General features: G+C 52.5%; 1 protein-coding gene across 4 annotated transcripts in view; it reads left to right on the top strand.

The window, feature by feature from the left end:
- Positions 1-21,291, top strand: part of Slc12a7 (solute carrier family 12 member 7) — an 81,583-nt gene extending 60,292 nt beyond the window's left edge. For 2 of the 4 annotated variants that reach the window (XM_006227789.5, NM_001013144.2), the window contains exons 12-24: positions 431-605; positions 1,344-1,462; positions 1,867-1,965; positions 2,473-2,592; positions 3,232-3,336; positions 4,101-4,269; positions 8,702-8,897; positions 9,320-9,489; positions 9,596-9,727; positions 12,107-12,214; positions 14,458-14,636; positions 18,188-18,321; positions 19,497-21,291. In XM_006227789.5, coding sequence (XP_006227851.1) covers positions 431-605; positions 1,344-1,462; positions 1,867-1,965; positions 2,473-2,592; positions 3,232-3,336; positions 4,101-4,269; positions 8,702-8,897; positions 9,320-9,489; positions 9,596-9,727; positions 12,107-12,214; positions 14,458-14,636; positions 18,188-18,321; positions 19,497-19,588 — 1,798 coding nt within the window. In that variant the 3' untranslated portion in view covers positions 19,589-21,291. Of the gene's footprint in view, positions 1-430; positions 606-1,343; positions 1,463-1,866; positions 1,966-2,472; positions 2,593-3,231; positions 3,337-4,100; positions 4,270-8,701; positions 8,898-9,319; positions 9,490-9,595; positions 9,728-12,106; positions 12,215-14,457; positions 14,637-18,187 lie in introns of all 4 variants that reach the window. The other 2 variants (XM_063288386.1, XM_063288392.1) reach the window with 1 other exon arrangement.
- Positions 21,292-21,368: the final 77 nt, after the last annotated feature.

The raw sequence follows: 21,368 nt of genomic DNA, 5'->3' as shown, positions 1-21,368 counted from the left end.
GGGAATGAGTATAGGTGTGAGAATGGGAGAGATGGGACCCAGGGACCTCAGTCCTGCTGCTCAGTCAGCAGAATCTTGGTGTGGACTACCATGGACCCTTCATTCTTAGGGTCCAGGCTTGTCAGCATCCCAGGGCTTCAAGAGGTCTTGTAAACGGCAGGGTGAAGAAGTAGAATACCACCAGACCTAGAGATAAGACCTCTGTAGAAATGGCCACCTTAGTATCAGCCAGGGCTTCCTGTTCCTGAGAGGATTCTAGGGGAACAGTTTCAAGCCGTCTACGCCCTTAGCCTGTTTGGATCCTAGCTGGGTTGGTCCTCTGAGGTGGGCTCTTTACCTTCCTTCTCCCCAAGCCCAGAGGTTCACACTCAACCAGGGGACAGAGATTTTTTTGGAAGCTCTACTGACCACCTTCCCTCCTCACCTGTAGGTTTGGGGAGGCCCTGCAAGGGAACTTGGTCATTGGCATGCTGGCTTGGCCATCTCCCTGGGTCATCGTGATTGGCTCCTTCTTCTCCACCTGTGGTGCTGGCCTGCAGAGCCTAACTGGGGCACCCCGCCTGCTGCAGGCCATTGCACGCGACGGCATCATCCCCTTCCTGCAGGTGAGTCCTGCACTCAAGCTGCAGCAGATGGTGCTAGCTGTCCTGAGAAGGGACCGTGTAGTGTCAGGTCTGGGTGTGGGGGTCTGTAACCGTCCATCCTGCAGAGCTGGACGCGTGGGATGAGGACAGGGGACATATGTTCTGCTTTTGGACTCTGGTTATCTCTCACTGTAGCTGCTGGGCTAAGGGTGCAGGCCCAGGGCAGAGGTTGCCCAGGACTATACAGTCCTTTTCCAGTGCTTCATGTCCGTCCGTTGACCTATTGAGGCCATGGTCCCACTGGTGTTGACCAGGGGCCTGGTGTCCCTGGACCTGGCCTCTATAACTGGGAGTAAGGCTCCTGGAGTGAACCTAGAGGTACAGGGTGTAATGAGAGTCCTGGGATGATGTCACCAAGGTGTCATAGCCCAATGGCTAAAACCAAAGAAAGTTGTTTTCCAGAAATTCTGGATACTGACCACACAAAAGTGATTTGAAGATAGAAAACAAAACAAACAACAAAACATGGAGGTTTGGGTGTGGCAGGGCTGTCCCCTGAGCCTGTTTGTCTGTATGGCTGTCGGGTTTTCTTTTGGACTTGGCTGCAAACGGCGCGGTGACATGTGACTAAAGCTAGGTCTCGCTTGTGAGTCTTGTAAGAAGTTCCGTTGTTTAGATGTTCAGGTGACACTACCTTGCAGACGTTCCGTGCACACAGGCATTTCCTACCCAGCTCACCTTGCTCTCTGCGTACTGCAGGTGTTTGGCCATGGAAAGGCCAACGGGGAGCCCACGTGGGCCCTGCTGCTCACGGCCCTCATCTGTGAGACCGGCATCCTCATCGCCTCCCTGGACAGCGTGGCTCCCATCCTGTCCATGTGAGTAGCCTGCGAGGACATCAGGGTGGAGGGTGTGAGGCCTTGCTTACTCCTCCTTCCTATCTGGACATAGAGTAAGTGAGGAATAAAGATACATGGAGGGTAGGCAGGAAGGCAGATGGTTGTGCTGTGGGTACACAGCTGTTGGACCCGCTGAGGTGAGTGTGGTTGGACAGACAGCTGCTATGGTAGGTGCAATGGCTGCTCCTGTGGTAGACGCCGGGGGACAGAAGGCATGTGATCGTTCATGGGGTCCCTGAGTTGCTGTGTGGAGGCCTGTAGAGGAGGCTCCACTGTGTGAGCAGGGAGGGTCTTCCTGAAAGGTAGTGAGCAGAGTGTGGTGGAACAGCGGCAGGACACTACCGTGCCATTGTAGCCTCACTGGACCGTCCCTTCCGCTCCAGGTTCTTCCTCATGTGCTACATGTTCGTCAACCTGGCCTGTGCTGTTCAGACCCTGCTGCGCACACCCAACTGGCGTCCACGTTTCAAGTTCTACCACTGGTAAGACCCTCCGTGTGGACGCCCCGAAGGACCCACAAACCTGAGCACGCTCAGTCTGTTCCGCAGGGTGCCTGCTGCTGGGCTTAAAACTGTTTTGGTGGAAGGAGCCCCAGTGATGTCCATGAGGCCGTGGGCCTGTCCCGGCCTCTGACTCGTACATGCATTCCTGAGTGCACACGTAATTCATAATGTCAGCCTGGTCCTCTCCAGCCAGGAATGTTGAGGTCCCAGAGCTGCGGGACTTCTTCAGGCCCCTTTCCAGCATAGCGCTGGGTAGGTGGGTGGAGCCCGTTCTGTGTGATGCATGTAGCTGGGTGTCCTGTGTACTTCAGGAAGGAAATAGACGGTTGCACTCTCCTCAGGCTGCAGCCCTGCTGTGCCGATGCAGGGGCCTGGGGCTGATATTCTGTTCAAGGGAGAGTTTCATAGTGGGGAAAGTGCTGTTGGTGAAGCAGGCAGGTGCTGGTTGGGGGCCATATGGGCCAGTCTGAACGTCATGTCCATCAGGACCCTCTCCTTCCTTGGGATGAGTCTCTGCCTTGCGCTCATGTTCATCTGCTCCTGGTACTACGCCCTCTTCGCCATGCTCATCGCGGGCTGCATCTACAAGTACATCGAGTACCGAGGGTAAGTGGCAGCCACTGAGGAAGCTGTGACTTTACCACACTCCCCATGCTCACACAGAACCAGAGCAGTCACTCGACTTGCCGGGGGCATGAGTCTGGGTACTGGTGCTGAGGTCTCGGGAAGGGTCCTAGGTGTCTTGTCCCAGCCAGGCTGACTTACTCAGGTATATGCTGATTTCCTGCCCGGGAGTTACTGTGCAGGAGCTGGGCAGGGTTTTTGGTTTTTGGTGTTTGATAGTTTTACATGTGTTCTAATTTGTTACCAGCTCCCACTGCTAACAGTCTGTAAGGAATTTGGCACTCTGTCAACCATAGCACTACATTACGTTTCAGCGATCTGTCCCCACAAAGTTACCTATGTCCTTCCCTGACATTTCCGTCCCCACTCTGGGCCTTGAGACCAGTCTAGTTCAGGGCTTGCAAGTCATGGCCTCACCCTCATTCTTCTCTTTGACCCTGGTGTCCCCAGTGAACGGTACCAGAAGTCCTGCTGCTCAAACCTTTTCATTTTACCCATTAGCCCTGCTTGTCCTGGGAAACCCCTTCCTGCTGGGTTTACAGACATTGTAAATGTCCCAACTAGGTAACATTCTTAAAGAGTGTTACTGTGACAAGGTGGCCTTCCTCTGTACCCACACAGGGCTGAGAAGGAGTGGGGGGATGGCATCAGGGGCCTGTCACTGAATGCTGCCCGCTATGCCCTGCTGCGTGTGGAACATGGGCCCCCACATACCAAGAACTGGAGGTGAGTATGCCCCACAACCACAGCCCCAAGATAGCAGAATGGAGCAGAGACCCTTATCCTGCTACCTGGGTAGCACTGTCTCAGAAGCTTTTGACTCTCTGGGGAGAGATCTGACAGGGCATCGTTGCCAAAGAATGGGAGAATAACCAGAGATGAGTCCTGGCTAGCCAACAAGCCACCAGCAGTGTGGATTGGAGGCGTGATCCTCTAAGGGAGTTTTCTCTGCCCTAAGGCCAAGCAAAGCAACCTTAGCTAGGACACCTGAAGCCCTACCAGTCCCACCTGTCCCGCCTGTCTCGCCTGTCCTTCCCATCCCACCTGTCCCACCTGTCCTTCCCATCCACCTGTCTCACCTGTCCTTCCCATCCCACCTGTCCCTCCTGTCCTTCCCATCCACCTGTCTCACCTGTCCTTCCCATTCCACCTGTCCCGCCTGTCCTTCCCATCCCACCTGTCCCACCTGTCCTTCCCATTCCACCTGTCCTTCCCATTCCACGTGTCTCACCTGTCCTTCCCATCCACCTGTCCCACCTGTCCTTCCCATTCCACCTGTCTTTCCCATTCCACCTGTCCCATCTGTCCTTCCCATCCCACCTGTCCCACTTGCCCCACCTGCTCCACTTGTCCCATCTGTCCTTCCCATTCCACCTGGTCTTCCTGTGCTGTCTGTCTGCTTGCTCTCCCATCTCTATCCCGTCTGGCTCCATGAGCACGGGAGCCCTGGCTATGTATCACCATTCCTGTCCCTGCCTATCCTCCCACAGGCCCCAGGTATTGGTGATGCTGAACCTGGACTCTGAGCAGTGTGTAAAGCACCCCCGCCTGCTGTCCTTCACCTCTCAGCTGAAGGCTGGCAAGGGCCTGACCATCGTGGGATCTGTGCTGGAGGGCACCTACTTAGACAAGCATGTGGAGGCCCAGCGGGCTGAGGAGGTAGGCGGGTGGAGTGCTGGGTGAATGGGGTCTGGGTTACAACCACCTAAGAAGGGCTGAGCCATGTCCTGCATCTCGAGGCTGAGGGGTACAATTTGAACATGTGCTGCTGCTGGTTTTTCTCATGGTGGCTACTGAATTTTGAAGAGATGAGGTGTGCAGTCTCCTGAGACAGGGGCAGTGACAGCTGCCATGGGACTGAAGCCCTGAGGGGCCCTGTGCCTAGCCTTGGCACTTCATCCCTGGTGTCTGTTATAAATCAGTATGCACCCCAGCCCCTTGTAGTAGGTAAAGATTATATGTAATGAGGCTGCCGGATGTCCTGATCCTTTGGATAAGAGTGAGTAACCAGAACCTGCTCAGACAGCATCCTGGAGCCATCTCTGATGCCTGCTGCCCACACTTTGGTGGTCCTGTAACTCCTGGGTTTCTACATAGGCCTTTTTATTTCTCTGCATTCAGTTGTGACAGGAAGCCACCTCCAGCCTAAGCAGAAGCAGAACAAGTAGTGCCATCCGTCCCTCATGTCTGCCTCTAGCCTCTGCTGTCCTCCCAGAACCGGGCAGAGTCTTGTTACCTCCAGCATCCAGCTAGCCAGATTGTCAGAAATCTTTTTATTCCTCTCTCTCCTTCCCCAAGGCTCCTTTATGGCTGCCACGTCTTGGTGTCACCCTCTTCTCTGGAGGGGGTTGATCACAGAGCTTTTTTCTTATGGCCTTATCTGGTCTTGCTTGTGCATCCAGGCCTCCTGCTGTCTGTGTGTCTGTAAGCTGCAGCCCAGTTTCTGAGTCCAGTCCGTGCCAGGTGAACTGTGGAATGGACTCTGGAGAGTGGGTTCTGAGGAGTGACTGTGGGCATTGATGGTAATGACTATTGATATCCCTGGTCTGGAGTGACAATCCTGTGGCATTTTCAGTCATGGCATCACTTGCCTGGCCAGCCTGCCAGGCCACTTTGAGATTTAGTAAGTTCCAAGAGGACAAGAGGCCTGAGGGGTCATTTTCTTGCTCCTCTAAGAGGACAAGCAGTTTGTTGTCCATTGGCACTGGAGCCTCCGGGTGAGCTCTGGCTGCTGCTGACTGCAAACCCACGAATTTTAGCATCATAGCTCTCGCCCTTAAGGGTGGGTGCTTTTCTGTCTTGTTCTTTAGTGTCTGGCCTGTAGCTGGTCTGAGGGACATTTTGTTAGGGTAGAGAGGGTAGGTGGCTCTGTTTTGGCGGTACTCTTGTTTTTATCTGTGATATTTCTTGGGTACAAAGAGGCCAGTGTCTGCTTTAAGCTCATGTCCTTTTCGGGTGTCTCCTCCACACTTTAGAGGAGATCCCAAGAACTGAGGCCACCCCTTGGACAGATTCTAAGGGTGCACATGGACTCTTATTATCGGATGTCCCTGGCAGAACATGGGAGAAGGTATTTGTGTTGAAGTGGGTGGCTCTGTGCTAGGGTGGGATCCATATGTGCTAGACGAGTGGCTGGCCACTAAGCCATACTCAAACCCTGGCTGGATGACTTTAATCTCTGTGCGCTTTTAGGTGGAAGGTTGGAATCAGGAACACATGTTGAAAAACAGAAGCCAAGCATTTGCCTCTCCTGCTAACCACAGGAAAGTTTAGCATTGGAATTAGTCGTTTCTATTGCTCAGCAAAAGCAAGAAGGAGCTGCCCCAGGGTCCACCTGTCCCTCATGCCAGCGTCTGGGACCTGTCACTTTTCTGACGGAGCTCTGCCATTGAGTCAGACTATTAGTAGTAGTAAATGAGGACAGTTTGGGAAAGCCATCATCAAGTCTTGTGTAAGAAATGCGTTGTGGGCATTTCCTTAACATCTGGGAGATTAATATTCCTTTCCCTCCACTGCAGCATTTGTATGCGAGGGCCTGAGTCACCCTATCCTTCCCTAACTGAGGGTCCCATCTTCCTCTTCTGTGAGGTTTCCCTGCCCACAGTGGCTTTGGCAGAAGTGCTGACTTCTTGTCCAGGGCAGGCTCTGCCTGGTCAGGGCTTTGGCCTCTAAAGCCTTAGGCTGGGCAGGAGAGTCTCTGGTTGTAAGGTAAGGACTAAGATCCAGATCTAGCTCCTTGGGTCTCGCATGGGGAAAGCAACGTTGCAGCCAGTGTCAGGGACACAGGCATCACAAAGCCAGGGCAGGTGAGTAGACCCTCTGAACAGTAGACATACCCTTCTGGTCCACAGTCTTTATTCTCTGTGCTGTGACCTTTAGCCAGCTTCAGCCCATAGGAGGACAGCGTAGCCCTGCCACATGCCATTAAGCTGAGTCAGCCTCTCTAGTACTTCTCCTGTGAAATCCCCGTCGTGAGCACTGTCCTTCCTGCCTGGGAGCAGCTGTGTCCCCGTGACCACACCTCCCGCCTGGGCTGCCTCTCACTCCCTGGCATGTTCCCCTTTTAGGACTGTGTTTAGATTGTTTCTGGATTATGCAGGATTCTATAAGTGGAACATGTTGCTGTGAGCCTGGCCTACCCGGGGTGGCTGGTGGTTGGTGGAGGTGAGAGGATGGCTGGGACCGCATGTGTTATCTGTGCAGCGTTAGCTGTGGGGCAGTGGTGCAGGGCAGTGTCACTGTGGGGCAAAGGAGGGAGAAGACTGCCTTGTGACCAGTGGAGCAAGTCCAGACTGGGTGAAGTCTACATCTGAGGTGTGGGCAGGGCAGGCTCAAATCACTTCTGGCTTTGGAGGCTCCAGGCATTCCTAGGCACTCAGCCTGTCTCTGCGTGGCTGCCTTCCTTCTCAGATCTGTCTGTCTGTCTTCTCAGAGTTACTTGTTACTTGGTTCAGGGTCCCATTGAACAGTTAGGATTCCTTTGCAAGGATACTTATTTCCAAATAAGGTCATGCTTTCCCATTTTGGCTGTAGCAAGGTCAAAACGAACCCCTCTTGGGAACACCATTCAAGCCCTCAACAGTCCAAGTTCCCTAAGCACATCTACCTCCCGAGCAAATTACATTCATTGTGCTGCAGTCTCCAAAGTCTTGAGCATCAATAAGTATGAATCTCATTACAGACTACAACAAGAGGAACTCCTCTCTGCTTACCGTGAGATGTGGAAAATGTTTGCCGGACAGTGATGTGGTCTTCCAGTTCTCAATCACTGAGCCATCCCTCCAGCCCAAAGATTTATTTATTTATTATATATAAGTACACTGTAGCTGTCTTCAGACACATCAGAAGAGGGCATCAGATCTCATTACAGATGGTTGTGAGGCACCATGTGGTTGCTGGGATCTGAACTCAGGATCTCTGGAAGAGCAGTCAGTGCTCTTAACCACTGAGCCATCTCTCCAGCCTGGTCTTCCTGTTCTAAAGGGGAGAGTGCAAAGGCATGAGGGTCGCTGTCTGCATAAGTGTGAAGTGTAGTAGGGCTGCTCCTCTAGGTACCGTCAGACACCCTACACCCAACAGGATCTAGTAGCCTGCCTGTCACAGAAGAAGGACTGCATCCCTAGGGCTGTTGACTAGTGAATGGTGTGTTCTGAGTCATAGTGTCCAACCTCTCTATTGTCCCTAAGCTGCTCTGGGGAGGGAGGAGCTGTCCTAGTAGATGCCTGACATAGTGATTGTTGTGTTTATAAAAAGATAAAGAGGGAGGAGGAATATGTTCTGTGGGTGTGTGGTAAGGTATGGGGGAAGGGAGTGCCTCAACGGGCCCATGCTGAGGCCTCCCTTCCCCCTAAGTGACCAGCCACACATGACAGTATAGTATAGAGTAGAGTTCATTCAGGGGGAGGGGAGAGGATTTGAGAGGGGGTAATAGAGGCAGAGAAAGGCAGAGAGAGAAAGAGTAGAGAAGAGCACATGGAGGAAGGAATGGGGAGAGAGGGGGGGAAGGGGCAAGGGCACAGAGCCAAGAAGGCAAGAGCAAGAGAGAGGAGGGGGCAAGCAGCCCTTGTTATATCGAGTCAGGCACACCTGGCTACTGCCAGGCAACTGTCAGGTGGAACTTGGACAAAATGCTAACGGTGATGGAATGACAGAAAGGGACAGGCGTAGAGACTGACATTGTGGCTTGTCACATAGCTCCTGCTGGAGCCCTCCATTTGCTCAAAGGCTGTTAACGTCGACCCATGAAACATGACCCATGAGCGTTTGATGCCTATTGTCTGATATGACCCCACCCCCAATCCAAATAGTAAGGGGTGGTGGGTAAAGTCAGAGATCACATTCAAGCACTATCTGGCATACCCTGGTGGTGACCCTCCTTGACACCTGCTCACAGCTGTGCCTCACGGCGTCTGGTTCACTTTGTCTCTTACACGTGTACAAACACACATGGCTGGTCCCTCCTCGTCTCCCTCCCTAAGCATCAGGCTATGGAGTACGTGTGGGGCCACCTCACAGGAAGGATGAAGGACATGGTGTCGCTGACATGTGTCTTGGCATCGTGTACTAACACCCACCTCCACCACTCTCACAGAATATCCGGTCTCTGATGAGTGCAGAGAAGATGAAAGGCTTCTGCCAGCTGGTGGTGTCGTCCAACCTGCGAGACGGTGCATCCCACTTGATCCAGTCAGCTGGCCTTGGTGGCATGAAGCACAACACTGTCCTCATGGCCTGGCCAGAGGCTTGGAAGCAGGCAGATAACCCTTTCTCCTGGAAGAACTTTGTGGGTGGGTGTGGCAGCCATCCCCCTCCCAGGTTCCCTGATAGTCCCAAGAGTTAGTGTCACACCAAGTATGTAGCCAGATAATATAGACTTGGGTCCTCTGAATGTGCTGGCCACGTTGTTAGTTCCTGAGAAAGCAAATGGCGGCTTTACATTCTTGAATACTTTTTCTCCTATTGCCTGAGACCAGTCTCCATTTGGGGATTTTCCTAGAATGTGACACACAGTCTTCTGGAGATCATGGAGTAGCTGGTGATACGGAAAGTTGCTCTTTGATGCCTTCCTGGGTAGATGACTTAAAGGGACCTTGTCTATTTAGCCCATGACAGTCTCCGCACTATCCGGAGGGAAGCCAGCTCTCTGTCCTGAGAGCCCATGGTCCAGCTGGCCCTTGGTAACTTAACCCACGGATACCTCTCTCCACAGACACTGTCCGTGACACTACAGCAGCACATCAGGCACTGTTGGTGGCCAAGAACATCGACTTGTTCCCGCAGAACCAGGAGCGCTTCAGCGACGGCAACATCGATGTGTGGTGGATCGTGCACGATGGGGGGATGCTCATGCTTCTGCCGTTCCTGCTGCGCCAGCACAAGGTGTCTGCCGTGGGCCGTAGGCCAGCAGCCGGGCTACAGGGACAGCACTGTGTGGAGGGTGTGGCCTGGCCCGAGTCCCTGCAGAAATGTCCCCGCTCTTCCCCAGGTGTGGCGAAAGTGCCGGATGCGCATCTTCACGGTCGCCCAGGTGGACGATAACAGCATCCAGATGAAGAAGGACCTGCAGATGTTCCTGTACCATCTCAGGATCAGCGCCGAGGTGGAGGTGGTAGAGATGGTGCGTGCACAGCTGGGTGCTGGGGCGGGGGGACGGACGGACGGACGGACAGGCAGGCGGACGGATCATCATGCTGTACTCGTGGACTCACAGAGATAGTACATCCTGATGCGTTCCTTAGTGGATGGACGGATGGACAGACAGACAGGCAAATGGACCTGGATGTCATGCTACACTTCTGGAATCACAGAGACAGTACATCATGATGCATTCCCTAGTGAATGGATGAATGAACAGACAGACAGACAGGCAAATGGGCCTGGATGTCATGCTACACTTGTGGAACCACAGAGATAGTACATTCTGACCTGTTCCTTTAGTGGATGGACAGACAGACAGACAGGCAGACAGACGACTGAGTGTACTGGACTGGGTGTCGTGCTACACTTGTGGAACCTCAGAGATAGTACATCCTGACGTGTTCCTTAGGGTGACACTTGTATTGTCTCACTGTCCCCATCCTTTGTCTGAGCATGTCTCAGTTGACAGCAGCTCTGGAGGAGAAGGCCTGTGGGGTGTAGTCTCTGGGGGTGAGGTTTGCCCAGAGGTCTGGAGCCTGGGGCTCTTTTTTTGCCCTTGACTCCATAGTTCCTCAGCTAGAAATTATCTCCCGTCTGTGGGTATATAGGGCCACGAGTGGAGCTGCTGGGCTAATAGGTAAAGTGACTGTGGCTTACAGTACATGTAGTTTACCATGTCTGAATGACTAAGGAGTGAGGTTAATCCTGAGGTGCCCACTCCAGCTGTCTCTGAGGACTCAAGATTGTCCCTACGGACTGAGCAGCCCCATGTGGATTAACTGTGTCCTTCGCTCCTTACTGCCTTCTGCTTCCTCTGAATGCCAGTTCTCACTTGTGTGGTGAACATGACTTATTCCTCATCACCTGATCTTGGATGACACCCAGTACATGATCACCCTGCATGGTCTGTGCGTGGCTGTGCAGCTCAGTCCCTGGAGTAGAACTGGCAGGGAGTCACATTTGGTAAAAATAGTCCCAGAGAGGCCGGCTTTTCTACAGTCTCACAGAGAGATTATGTTTGAAGGGTGTACCAGAAGGGCCCATTTCTTTCCCACGGCCATGCGGAGTGCCACATTAGGTAAAGGGAACTCTCATTACCCTCCATGGTCTCATGGAGGAATCCCAGCTCTGGGGCTGCAGAAGCACTTCTTAGCTGGGGCTTGCACACTGCTTGTCTCTGCCTGTGTCTCTTTAATGATGGATGAGGTCTGGCTTCTCTCTGCATTATTGACGACCTCTTGCATTCTTTGGTCAGCTCCCAGGGAACCTTATTTTCTCTCTATAGGAGCTTTGTGTGAGTCTTTGAGACTTGGAGACCTCTGTGAGAGTTTTGGGTAAGGGCAGGTTGGGTTTCACTGCGCTTTGTGCTCTGGGTGTGCTGGTCAGAAATGCATGTCCACATTTGGACATTTCCCAGCCATCTGGAGTTATAGACTTGCTCTCTGTGGCTTCTGTTTGTAATCTCCTCTGTAGGTGGCACTCTAGGTCTGTCTGCATTATTAGTAGTCAGAAATTACCTTTTTGACTAAGTAACAGAAGCTGGCCAGAAAGGAACCCTGGGGGGAGACGAGGTCTTATGACGTGGTCCAGGCTAGGCATGGAGCCCAGCAGTCCACTGGCCTGGACCAGTGTCTGTAATGTCCAGTGTGTGGTCCGCCTAAGCCCTCAGCTTCAGTCTTGCCCCAGGGGGGTGGCTTTTAGAGCTAACCTCCCTATGAGTTCCCACTAGAATACAGACTTTGTCCCTACCCTGGGGAAATGGTCTACTGACAAGGGGCTACCCAGAGTGTAAGGAGTTAGGTGTTTGGGTATAACAGGCAGGGCTATGCTGAGTGCCAGCAGTCGGGATCATTAGATCACTAGTGCTTAAATGCTGCTGTCCTCGGTTCAGTATCGTCCCCTATGGATTTAATAACTGTGAAGAGTGAGTTGCTCTGAGACAGGAAATGACACTAGTTATTTAGGAGTATGTATCCCTCGAGACCACAGCTCCTACAGACAAGCCAGGACTGTCCGGTCCAGAACCCTGAACAGCTCTGTGCTTAGTCAGTGTGAAATACAGCAGCAGCCTTGACCGTGGCAAGGCTACGGAGTCCCCAGAAGGAACGTAGCTAGGCTCTTGTGTTTGTCCACCTGTTTTTGCAGACTACACATTTGCATTCATTGTCACACATTCTCGCGCCCTGCCCGGCTGCTCTAGGGCAGAGCCCTGACGATCCAGGGACAGACATCTAGGCCTGGAGTACATAGCCACTGCTTGCTCAAGTTCACTTGACAATGGGGGTTGGGTAGGTGGTGGTTGACAGTGACACCATGTTTTGTATACATTGTTTACTTCTGTGGCTTGATGCTTTTTTAGGTTGAAAATGACATTTCTGCATTCACCTATGAGAAGACGCTAATGATGGAGCAGAGGTCACAGATGCTGAAACAGATGCAGTTGTCAAAGAATGAGCGGGAGAGAGAGGTGTGTGCACTGGGGAGAAAGTAGGTAGGGTCAGTGCCATCTGACCCCAAACATGGAGTCTGTGTTGATGGGGGCACAGAGCAACCTCGAAACAAATGGCTCTGGATTCACACAGTTCCTGTGGCACTTGACTTTGTTAATGGAGAGCGAGCATGGCCACCTGTACCCATTGGTACAGTGCGACTCTGAGGGCTGGCATCTGTGCGGTCGTGTCATACCTAGGAAAGACACAGACGGTGGATAACGTGACGTCTGCCTTTCTTTGGGACTGTGCCCGTAGATCTTTTGTTGTACAGACTCTAGGCTCACTGGGCAGAAGGAATGATTCTCTCTGGACTCAGTGACACCACACTGTGGTCACAGAGGCACGGGACCCCTGCCTCCCACCACCTTGTAACCTGGTTCATGATGATTGGCCATGGTCAGCGCCTGCCACATAACTAAGGGAGAGTCAGAGCAGTGATTGCTCTGGGCTTCTAGGTGACTTGGGGGCATAGAAGACAGGAGAGCTGGGATCCAGGTAGGATGCCCTCCATGCTGTGCACAGAGACCATAACATGGATGCCGGGCAGCTGGCTCTAACGTCAGGAAAGACTCAACGGTTTTGTTCTCTCACTGTCCCTGTGGGCTGCAGGGAGTCCTAGTGTCAGCCAGTCTGTTCCAGCCTTGTCCAGGACAAAGAACCTGTACTAGATTGAGCGGCATCTTTAACCTGGAGACTTACTAAACTCAGATAAAGAAGGGTTTGGGGTAGGGGGATGACATTCAAGAGCCTGACCTCAAGCTTCAGCAGAGACGGGCTTCCATATGGCACAGAGGCCACTTGTCCCGTATGGGCTGGTCAGCAGGGTGGTGGGGACCTCCGGTTGCACTGCTAGACTATACTGGATCTATTATGGTAGGTAGCTAACAGGCTAGTCTTCCCTGTGGAAGTTATGGAAAAGTTAAGGCCATGTTGGAGGTAAGGACACTAAGGGACCATGAAGTTCATATATAGCTGAGTTGACCCATGTACTATCTGAGGAGGTCAAGGCTGAGCCTTACCTCATAGGCCTTCCAGTGTCCATCCTGGAGGCCCCTGCTAACCCCTGCTGTATAGACAGAACTGACTGGTTATTGAGTAACATTCCCTGAAGCACTCCCTGGCTGGGGCTCTGCACGTGAGCAGGCAGTAAGTCCTTACCCACATAGGCTGAGGCCGTGAGGCCGTGGCAGGTCCTCGCCCAGCCAGACTCAGTTGTCTGGATCCCACAGAGGGCACGTGCCCTTGTGTGCCCTCATCGTTCAGTGACTCATATTGTCAAACATGAAGAAGGCATGTGGCTCCCTCTTCCTGTCAGCTCCCCTCAGGACACCGATTTGTCGTGTGGGGACATTAGTGAGACTAGTTATGAGGGGCTTGCTTCCAAGTGGGGGCTTCCGTGTCCTCAGCTGCATGCTGTCCCACTTAGCCTTCCTGTGGGTGGACGTGCTTACTGGAGCAAGACCTCCTAGGGTCTTTGGTTCTCACTGGAGCTCCAGAGTTCCTTCTCTCTGAGCTTTAGCTGTGGCTCTGTGAGACAGGTACCGTATTCCATTTTATGCCCGGCCGTTGACAGCCCAGATCCAGAGGACCAGTGGTGACTCTTCTAGCCTGCTCAGATCTTTGATCCTTCACCTAGGGGACAGGTTGGTCTCAGATCTTTAAACTTCCCTTTGCTCCCTCAGTGCCTGAGCCACTGGAGGGAGCTATATAGGCAGGTGCCCCCTGAGTTCAACCTCCCGGGGCTACCAGGTACCACCCATTTATGACCCTTTAAAGCCCCCGTGAGCCTGGCAGCCAGAGGGGTTGTTGAGCTAGCCCTTCCCTGAGATGGAAGCTGCCACAGAGGTGCACCAAAGTATGTCCTGGTTAGGGTTGATGTCTGAGAGGTCAGGGGCTGGCTACATCAAGTAAGGAGACTGGCACCAGTGTTCCAATAGCTCAGCAGAGTTCTGGGTCCACTTTTCTTTTCTTTCAAGGCAGAAAAGTGAGGTAGGAAGATGCAGCAGTGTGAACTCCCATCTGGTGGTACAAGAAATAGGGAGATCCTTGTGGGGTGGGGACAGTGCCAGCACCCTTTGTGGAGTTCTTGAGGGGTTCTAGTCAGTTGCACATGAATCCTCTGGGTTCATTCTGCAGCCTGCTTGCCTCACTGGGCCCGTTCTGGGGAAGCCGGATTTCAGGAGCCACTCTCCATTCTGACCTGCTCTTCCCTCACCAGGCCCAGCTGATTCACGACAGGAACACTGCATCCCACACCGTAGCAACGGCTAGAACTGAAGCCCCACCAACACCTGACAAAGTGCAGATGACATGGACGAAAGAGAAACTCATTGCAGAGAAACACAGGAACAAGGACACCGGCACATCAGGCTTCAAAGACCTTTTCAGCCTAAAGCCGTGAGTGTCTATTTGGCCTGGGCCAATGCACAATGGGGATAGACTTCCAGCCCCTTCCCCCCGTGTGCCCCAAGGAGTTTTGGAGGGCAGCGCACTGGGCCATAGGGACTGGGACCAGACCAAGGCTATGTTGTCAGTGCCAGTGAGCCAGGTCCCGAGAGGACTGGGCTATGAGACGACTTCCCAGACCCCACCCCTACCCTCAGAGTCTAGGCTGTTGTCATAGACCTCTGGGGTCCTGTCATTTTGGCTGACTTGAGAATCCCAAGACTGTGAGGTCCTTGTGGCTGTCACAGAGCTGTGGGGATGCCATCATGACTGATTTGGTTAAGACTTAATTGTCGGGGTTGGGGATTTAGCTCAGTGATAGAGCGCTTGCCTAGCAAGCGCAAGACCCTGGGTTCGGCCCCCAGCTCCGAAAAAAAGAAAAAAAAAGACTTAATTGTCACAGCCAAAAAGAGGGCCAGAGCCCCCTTTGACTAGGTCTTTATGGCAGGGTTATTCTAAAGCTCTAAGTTCCTAGGGAGAGAAAGAAGGTTGTAGGGTTCTGTGGAGTGGGGAAATCTGTTGAAGGGCCAAGGCCAGCCATTTTACCACTTAGCATGGCCGCCATCAGTATTTGAGTTGGTTGAATCGTGTGGAATCCTCTGCTGGAGTAACCTGCTCTTTGTGTTCTCTTCCATGTAGAGAGTGGGGAAACCTGTAAGTGCACTTTCGATTTTTAGACCGCCGTAGACTGAGCTGTCTTGCATGCCTGTGTGTGTACAGCCCTTGTGTGTGTAGAGCATCCCGCTGACCTCACTGCCTCCACTCAGAGTGGCTCAGGGCACACACCCAGATGTCCTTCTCTAAGTGACATCAAAGGCAGAGTGGGAGAGCTGATTCTGAGCTGCTCTGAGACGGGGCAGGTGTGTGTTTCCCGCATCAATGAACGAGTTCACCCACACCCCTCCAGGTCTACTCAGTTGATAGAAAATTGCTTCCTTGGCTCTCCATCTATCCAGGAGGCCGCCATCTTTCCTCTCCAGTGAGAAGGGGTAGTGGATCAATTCTGTATAGTCAGAGTACCCGTGTGTGAGCTCTGGGCCAGGCGTCATAGGCAGGGATGCAGTCTGAGGGTCTACCCACAAGCCCATGGTCAGGAATATTTTGGGAGAACATATGCTGAGGTTTCCTGGAGATGCTCTTTGGTCCTTTCTTCTGTGTCGTCCCTGTCCTGTCTCCCTCCAGTCATTCTGTGCCATTGTCCCTAACATGTAATGTGCAAGGTACTGGTTAGGTAGTTACGTGACTATAGCTGAATGACTCAGACATCGAGGGAACCTTGAGAAGCATGGACAACTGAGAAGCTGAGAGCACCCCACTCAGTCTTCCTGCTGTCTGCAAATCTAAAGCCCCACCCACCCACCATGGTTTATTAAAACACATAATCAGGAAGGCATAGTAACAGGGTTTGACCCCACACTGCTTGTGCCCATGTACCTATATACATGTGCCTGTATATAACATACAGATTCCCTGACATACACCTAGGGACTATCGGTGGGATACTTATCTGTCAGGACCCAAGCTTAGCCAGGGTCAGGAAGAAGATCTAGCGTTCAGGTGTATTTCATGGTTCGTCTAGCAAGAGATGTGTTTCCTTTCAGTTTCCCTAGAACATATATGGCTGTGGATGTATGTTGGTTAGAGTGCATGTGTGTATCAGTTAGAAAACATGTAAAGTGGCTAGAACATGTGTGCACCAGGTAAAGCTCATGCATGCGTTATCAGATGAGCATGTGTGCCAGTTTGAGGACATTTGTGTTGTGTACCTACCTGCATGTGTGAGTTGGAATGCACCTGGTAGCATTTGTAGACATTTAAGTGCATGTATTTTCTACTTTTGGATGGTCTTGGGCAGGTCTGCTGACAGCCAGCTAAAGGACATGTGACTTCACTTCCTGCTTCCTAGACTCTGTAGACTTACACTCCCAGGTGTGGACACTGTCTAGAAAGACAAGACATTTTACTGATTAGCTCTGCTGGCTTACTGGGAACAGAGGTGGGATTGAGGTAGCTTTCAGAACTCAGTTTCCTTGGCCCTCTGGTGTTCTTCTAGCTGCAATAGGGCATGCCCCACAGTGGCGTGGATAACAGGCCAAACCTAGGACTCAGGTTCCACGTGGCTGCTGCGCTCTCCCAGGCTCTTCATGTCATGCAGCTTGAGAACTGCTGTTGGACCAAACATACAGTAATTGTGCCCTTTCCATGGAGTGAATTCAGGGTTCCTGTAATGAAAGGCCTGACTGGGGCCACAGAGACTCGCCTATAATTTTATCAGATTAAACTGAAGAGAGAAGATAAAGGGCCCATGACTGTTTTCTTCCCAGAGAATGGCAGTTACAAGCTGTTATATTTGGCTTAGAGTTGAGTTGATCATTGGGTGTGATTCTGGGGCATCTCAGGACCTCTCTATGACCCTCAAACGGCAGCTTCATCTGCCTGTCTCTCTCTCTGAGGAGCAGATGCCTCTTCTCAGGAGGGCTGCAATCAAGACTGTATAGGCAGATTAAAGGCTAACCAAAAATTCTGCCCTGTGTCCTGACTGAGCCCAAGGATGTCCCAGATGTCCCAGGACCGATAGAAATACAAATTCATTGGGACAGGTAGTGCTCTGTGGCAAAATTTCCCAAGGTAGTTTTCTAAACATAGGTTCTACATGTGGTTGGTCCAGTCCTCTAGAGAAGGGGATGTTTGGTGGATGAGAAGGTCAGAGGCTGACCTCTGTCTTACAGGCACCCCACTGCTTATGTGTTGTAGTGAGTATAAATAAGCCTGTGATATCCTGAAACTTATGTGGGTGTGGTCCCTGCTGCCTGGGAAAATGAAGGGTGCAGGGCCCCATTACAGCATTAGAACACGTGGCGTGAGAACTCACCTCAGTGTCTAGAAATGTGAATCTCAACCGTGCAGTGCCAGAAGCTGTTTCTTTGTCACAGCTTGACAGTGTGGGAAAGAGGGTTGCCTAAGCCCAGACCCAGTTCTCTGCTGAATCCCAGCTTCCACACAGAACCTGGCAGGACCAGGATGGCAGTGTCTTTGGCTGGTTAGAGGACATTCGCGCGCTCTCCTCTTGAGCACCTAGTTCCAACTACACTAAGTACTGTGGACTCAGTTCAACAGATTTGCTACCTGGCAGCACCAGACATGTCAGGATGCCAGGGACTCAGCAGCTGTACCAGTGCCCTAAGACACAGGCCAGTTCCCATGCCTGCCCAGACAGCTGCTGTGCCCTCATACCCTGTTTCTGCCTGTACCGATGGTTGCCTCGCAAATGCAGCTTACTGAGTGTGTTGTAGCTTACCTGCATCACTTTACGGTCCCTAGAGGCTTAGCGGTTTAGTGATGCTCCGTTCTAGTGTCTAGAGCCAGATGCTTTCTGCTGCTACGTCCCCACACCCTGTCCTCAGATCATCTGCCGAGCCTCGCCCTTCCCCTGAACAGATGGGAGGGCCAGGCAGACTACAGGCCTCAAGCCCACTGTGCCCACTTTACCACCCTTCTCCCAGGGACCAGTCCAACGTCAGAAGGATGCATACTGCTGTGAAGCTCAATGGTGTGGTTCTCAACAAGTCCCAGGATGCTCAACTCGTCCTGCTGAATATGCCAGGCCCCCCAAAAAGTCGGCAGGGCGACGAGAACTGTATCCTTTTCCAATGTTTCCTGGTGGTGGTAGTGAACAGTATCACAACTATTGACACTGTCAGGCCTGACCTTTCTTGTTCACAGAGTCTCAACTCTTGTGAGTTGGGGAAGACAGTGATGGGGGTTGGGGGGGGAAGGCAGACAGTGATGTGTGGTACAGTGAGGGCTCCACCTAGGCCCATCAATGCCAAAACATGCTTTTCTACCTCTTGTGTATCATGCATGATCCCAGGGACCTTGGGAGATCTGGGGACAGAGCTAGGCAAGTGTCATGGAGTCTGAGCAGACTGGGAGGGCTGGGGAAGTCAGGTCCTTCCTAGTGTTTGAAGGAAGGACATTGTGTTTCAGCTCCTGAGGATCAGTGATGGGCCCTTCCTTACAGTGCTGGGGCCCAAGCACAGGCCCTGGAGCATGCTAGTAAGCGTACGATAGCCCTGTCCCAGGGTGCACCTTTGATTTGCTTCATACCCGACTGCATGGTGTGTCCCTGGGTGATAAGCCTTGACCCAAAGCAGTATAAGTGGGAACACAGACTAGGTCCTCTGAATGCCCAGCGAGTGCAGCGTGATCCTAAGCCCTCCTGAGTAGAACAGTGTCTCACAGGAAGAACTGAGCCCTGGCTGTCCTGCGTGTCCTGCCATGGTCTCAGTGGCTCTCTGCCACAGGCGCAGAGCTGACATGGGAACAGTGCTGAGTCTCCCTGCCTAGATGCAATCTCCTCTGATACTCTGAGCTTAGTCTTCCCCAGTGACATAGCAAGCAGGACAGGTGGCCACAGCCTTGGCAGTTTGTGTTTTGCTAGTGTCAAGACATCTCGGGTCTTGTCCGACAGCCGCTCTGGTCCATAGAATGGCAAGTGAGAGAGATGTCTTCTTGTTTCCTGGTCAGAGACCACAGAACCACCGGGATTCCTGTGACCCCGTTACCTATCGGTTTCAAGTGGAAGGAGTTAATAACTGGAGACTCCAGGAATATCTCTGCCCTCTGGAGGTGGCAGCTTTCTTCCTGTTCTTTCATGGTACCAGCCTGTCATTTCCTCGGTTTGGAGGTCGCTAGCCTCTTGGCATCTTCCCATCTGTCATGGGCTTTGGTTTCTCAGGCTGAGTCTGTAATAGGAACTGCGGTCCTCGATATGGCCAGTTAAGATTGGTATGGCCTTAACTATCAACCCAGACATGGAATTTCTTGAGGTCTTGACCGAAGGGCTGAACAGGGTCCTCCTGGTCAGGGGTGGTGGCCGGGAAGTCATCACCATCTACTCCTAACACCTGAAGCCTGGACACACATGGATGGGGTCAGGACTTCGCGAGCTGCCTGTGACCAGGCTGGGGCTCACCAGGTGCTGCTGACTGATGGCCTACCCTAGCACCTGTTGCCTGGCCAACCAAGATGTTGCAGTGATCCTGGTCACCCTGACACACATGGCTTCCCACAGACATAATACTCCGTAGGCTTCCTCCAAGCAGAGGATGCTACATGGGGAGTATCTAGAGCTGTTCTGACAGGAATGGCTCCTTAACATTGTCGTGGGCAACGGTAGGTATACCCAGGGGATCTGGGGCAGCTCTGGCGCCTCTGTACCTTTCACGAACCTGACAGATGAACCAGAACACGTGAACAAGCACACAGTTCCTTGGGGCTAGAATGTCACTGAGCGGTTCTCCATTGGCTTCTGCCTTCTTCGTTCCTTGGAGCATCCCTGATGTGCTTTCTGTACAGTAGGCACACTGAGGACTGTTCACCCTCACGCACACCTCACCTCCTTATTTCCTCCCCGCTCTCCTCAGACACGGCTCAGGGTACCACTGGAAAGTGACATAGTGTTTACAGGATAGGAGTGGGTCACCATTAGAGCCGGTGGTGCCTGCCAGCTCTGTTCCCATCTGAGTTGATGCCCTAGGAGCTCCTGCAGAGAGAACCTTTGTTCTGCAGGGCTCTCTGCAGTGAGCCCGCGTTCTCTTCTCACGGGAACTCAGTCACTTTACTTCATAAGCACTGAGCTGGGACCTCAAGCGGGTGACTACCGGGAGCCACAGTGTGACAAACAGCAGGAACACTGAGAACTCTGCACATAGTCCATGATGACAGCAAGGCACCTTCCAGAGTGTGAACCATGCACACAGCTTCACATATGACATGCCGTCCCATCCCTCACCCTCCTGGAGAGAACAGCCAGGCCCAGCCCAGTACCCTCGGCATCGGCAGCCACAGCCCTGGGTCTTTCTGGCTGAGTCTCTTGTCTCCTGCTGTGGAGCCTTGCTCAGCCGGGGCCATGGGCGCCTCTGCACTTTCTAAGGAGCTGACAGATGATTTGCACTTTACCCTTGGGCATTCTGTTCTGTAGGTCATGGTTTGTTCACAGGCTGTGGGCAACAGCAGTGATCCGTTCCTCACATTGTGTGTGGCATATTTATTTATTTAACCCTCCCTGGGGAAGCTTGATAGAGATAGCTTCTGTGTGGATGCCCCGTGCTGCCAGGCTCTGGGCATCTCTGGCTTCCTCCGAGAGAATCAACCCCGTCCACACTCACGACGTTCTGGTTAGGGTAGAAGCCAAGTTTGCACCTGCACAGTTTCTTCAGACTTTGTTAGGCAGCCAGAGGTAGGCTTGCCAAGTAACTGCTGCCCGGTGTGTGTCCCCATCAGGGTAGTGATTTCCACACCTGCTTTTGACTCAGCACTGGACTTGGCTCAGACTCCTGAGCCCTCGATGTCTAGAGCAGAGCAGGTGGGGCGCTGCTCCCAGCTGTCAGGAATGCCTTGGGCAGGTGGCCCTTTCAGGTTCTGGGTCACTGCTTACAAGAGCTGCCTGTCAAGAGTGTCCAGCCTCCTTATCTCGCAGACTCCGTGTTCCTGGTAACTGTGGCCATTCAGATCAGTTTCATGTTTTCCTTTTTATAGGCTTTTGCCTTTGTATGACTTTGTTAGTAGAAGAGTAAAGTTCTATAAAATATAAATGTTTAAGGAACTCCGTGTGTCTTGTTTCCGTAGAGTACAGGGGTGGGGGAAGATGCACTTGCTCATTCCTTCCCAGAGCTCCTCAGA

Source organism: Rattus norvegicus, chromosome 1 (genome assembly GCF_036323735.1).
Source record: "Rattus norvegicus strain BN/NHsdMcwi chromosome 1, GRCr8, whole genome shotgun sequence".
Lineage (NCBI taxonomy): Eukaryota > Metazoa > Chordata > Mammalia > Rodentia > Muridae > Rattus > Rattus norvegicus.
Note: the sequence above shows the minus strand (reverse complement) of the source record. Positions and strands in the feature narration are given on the sequence as shown.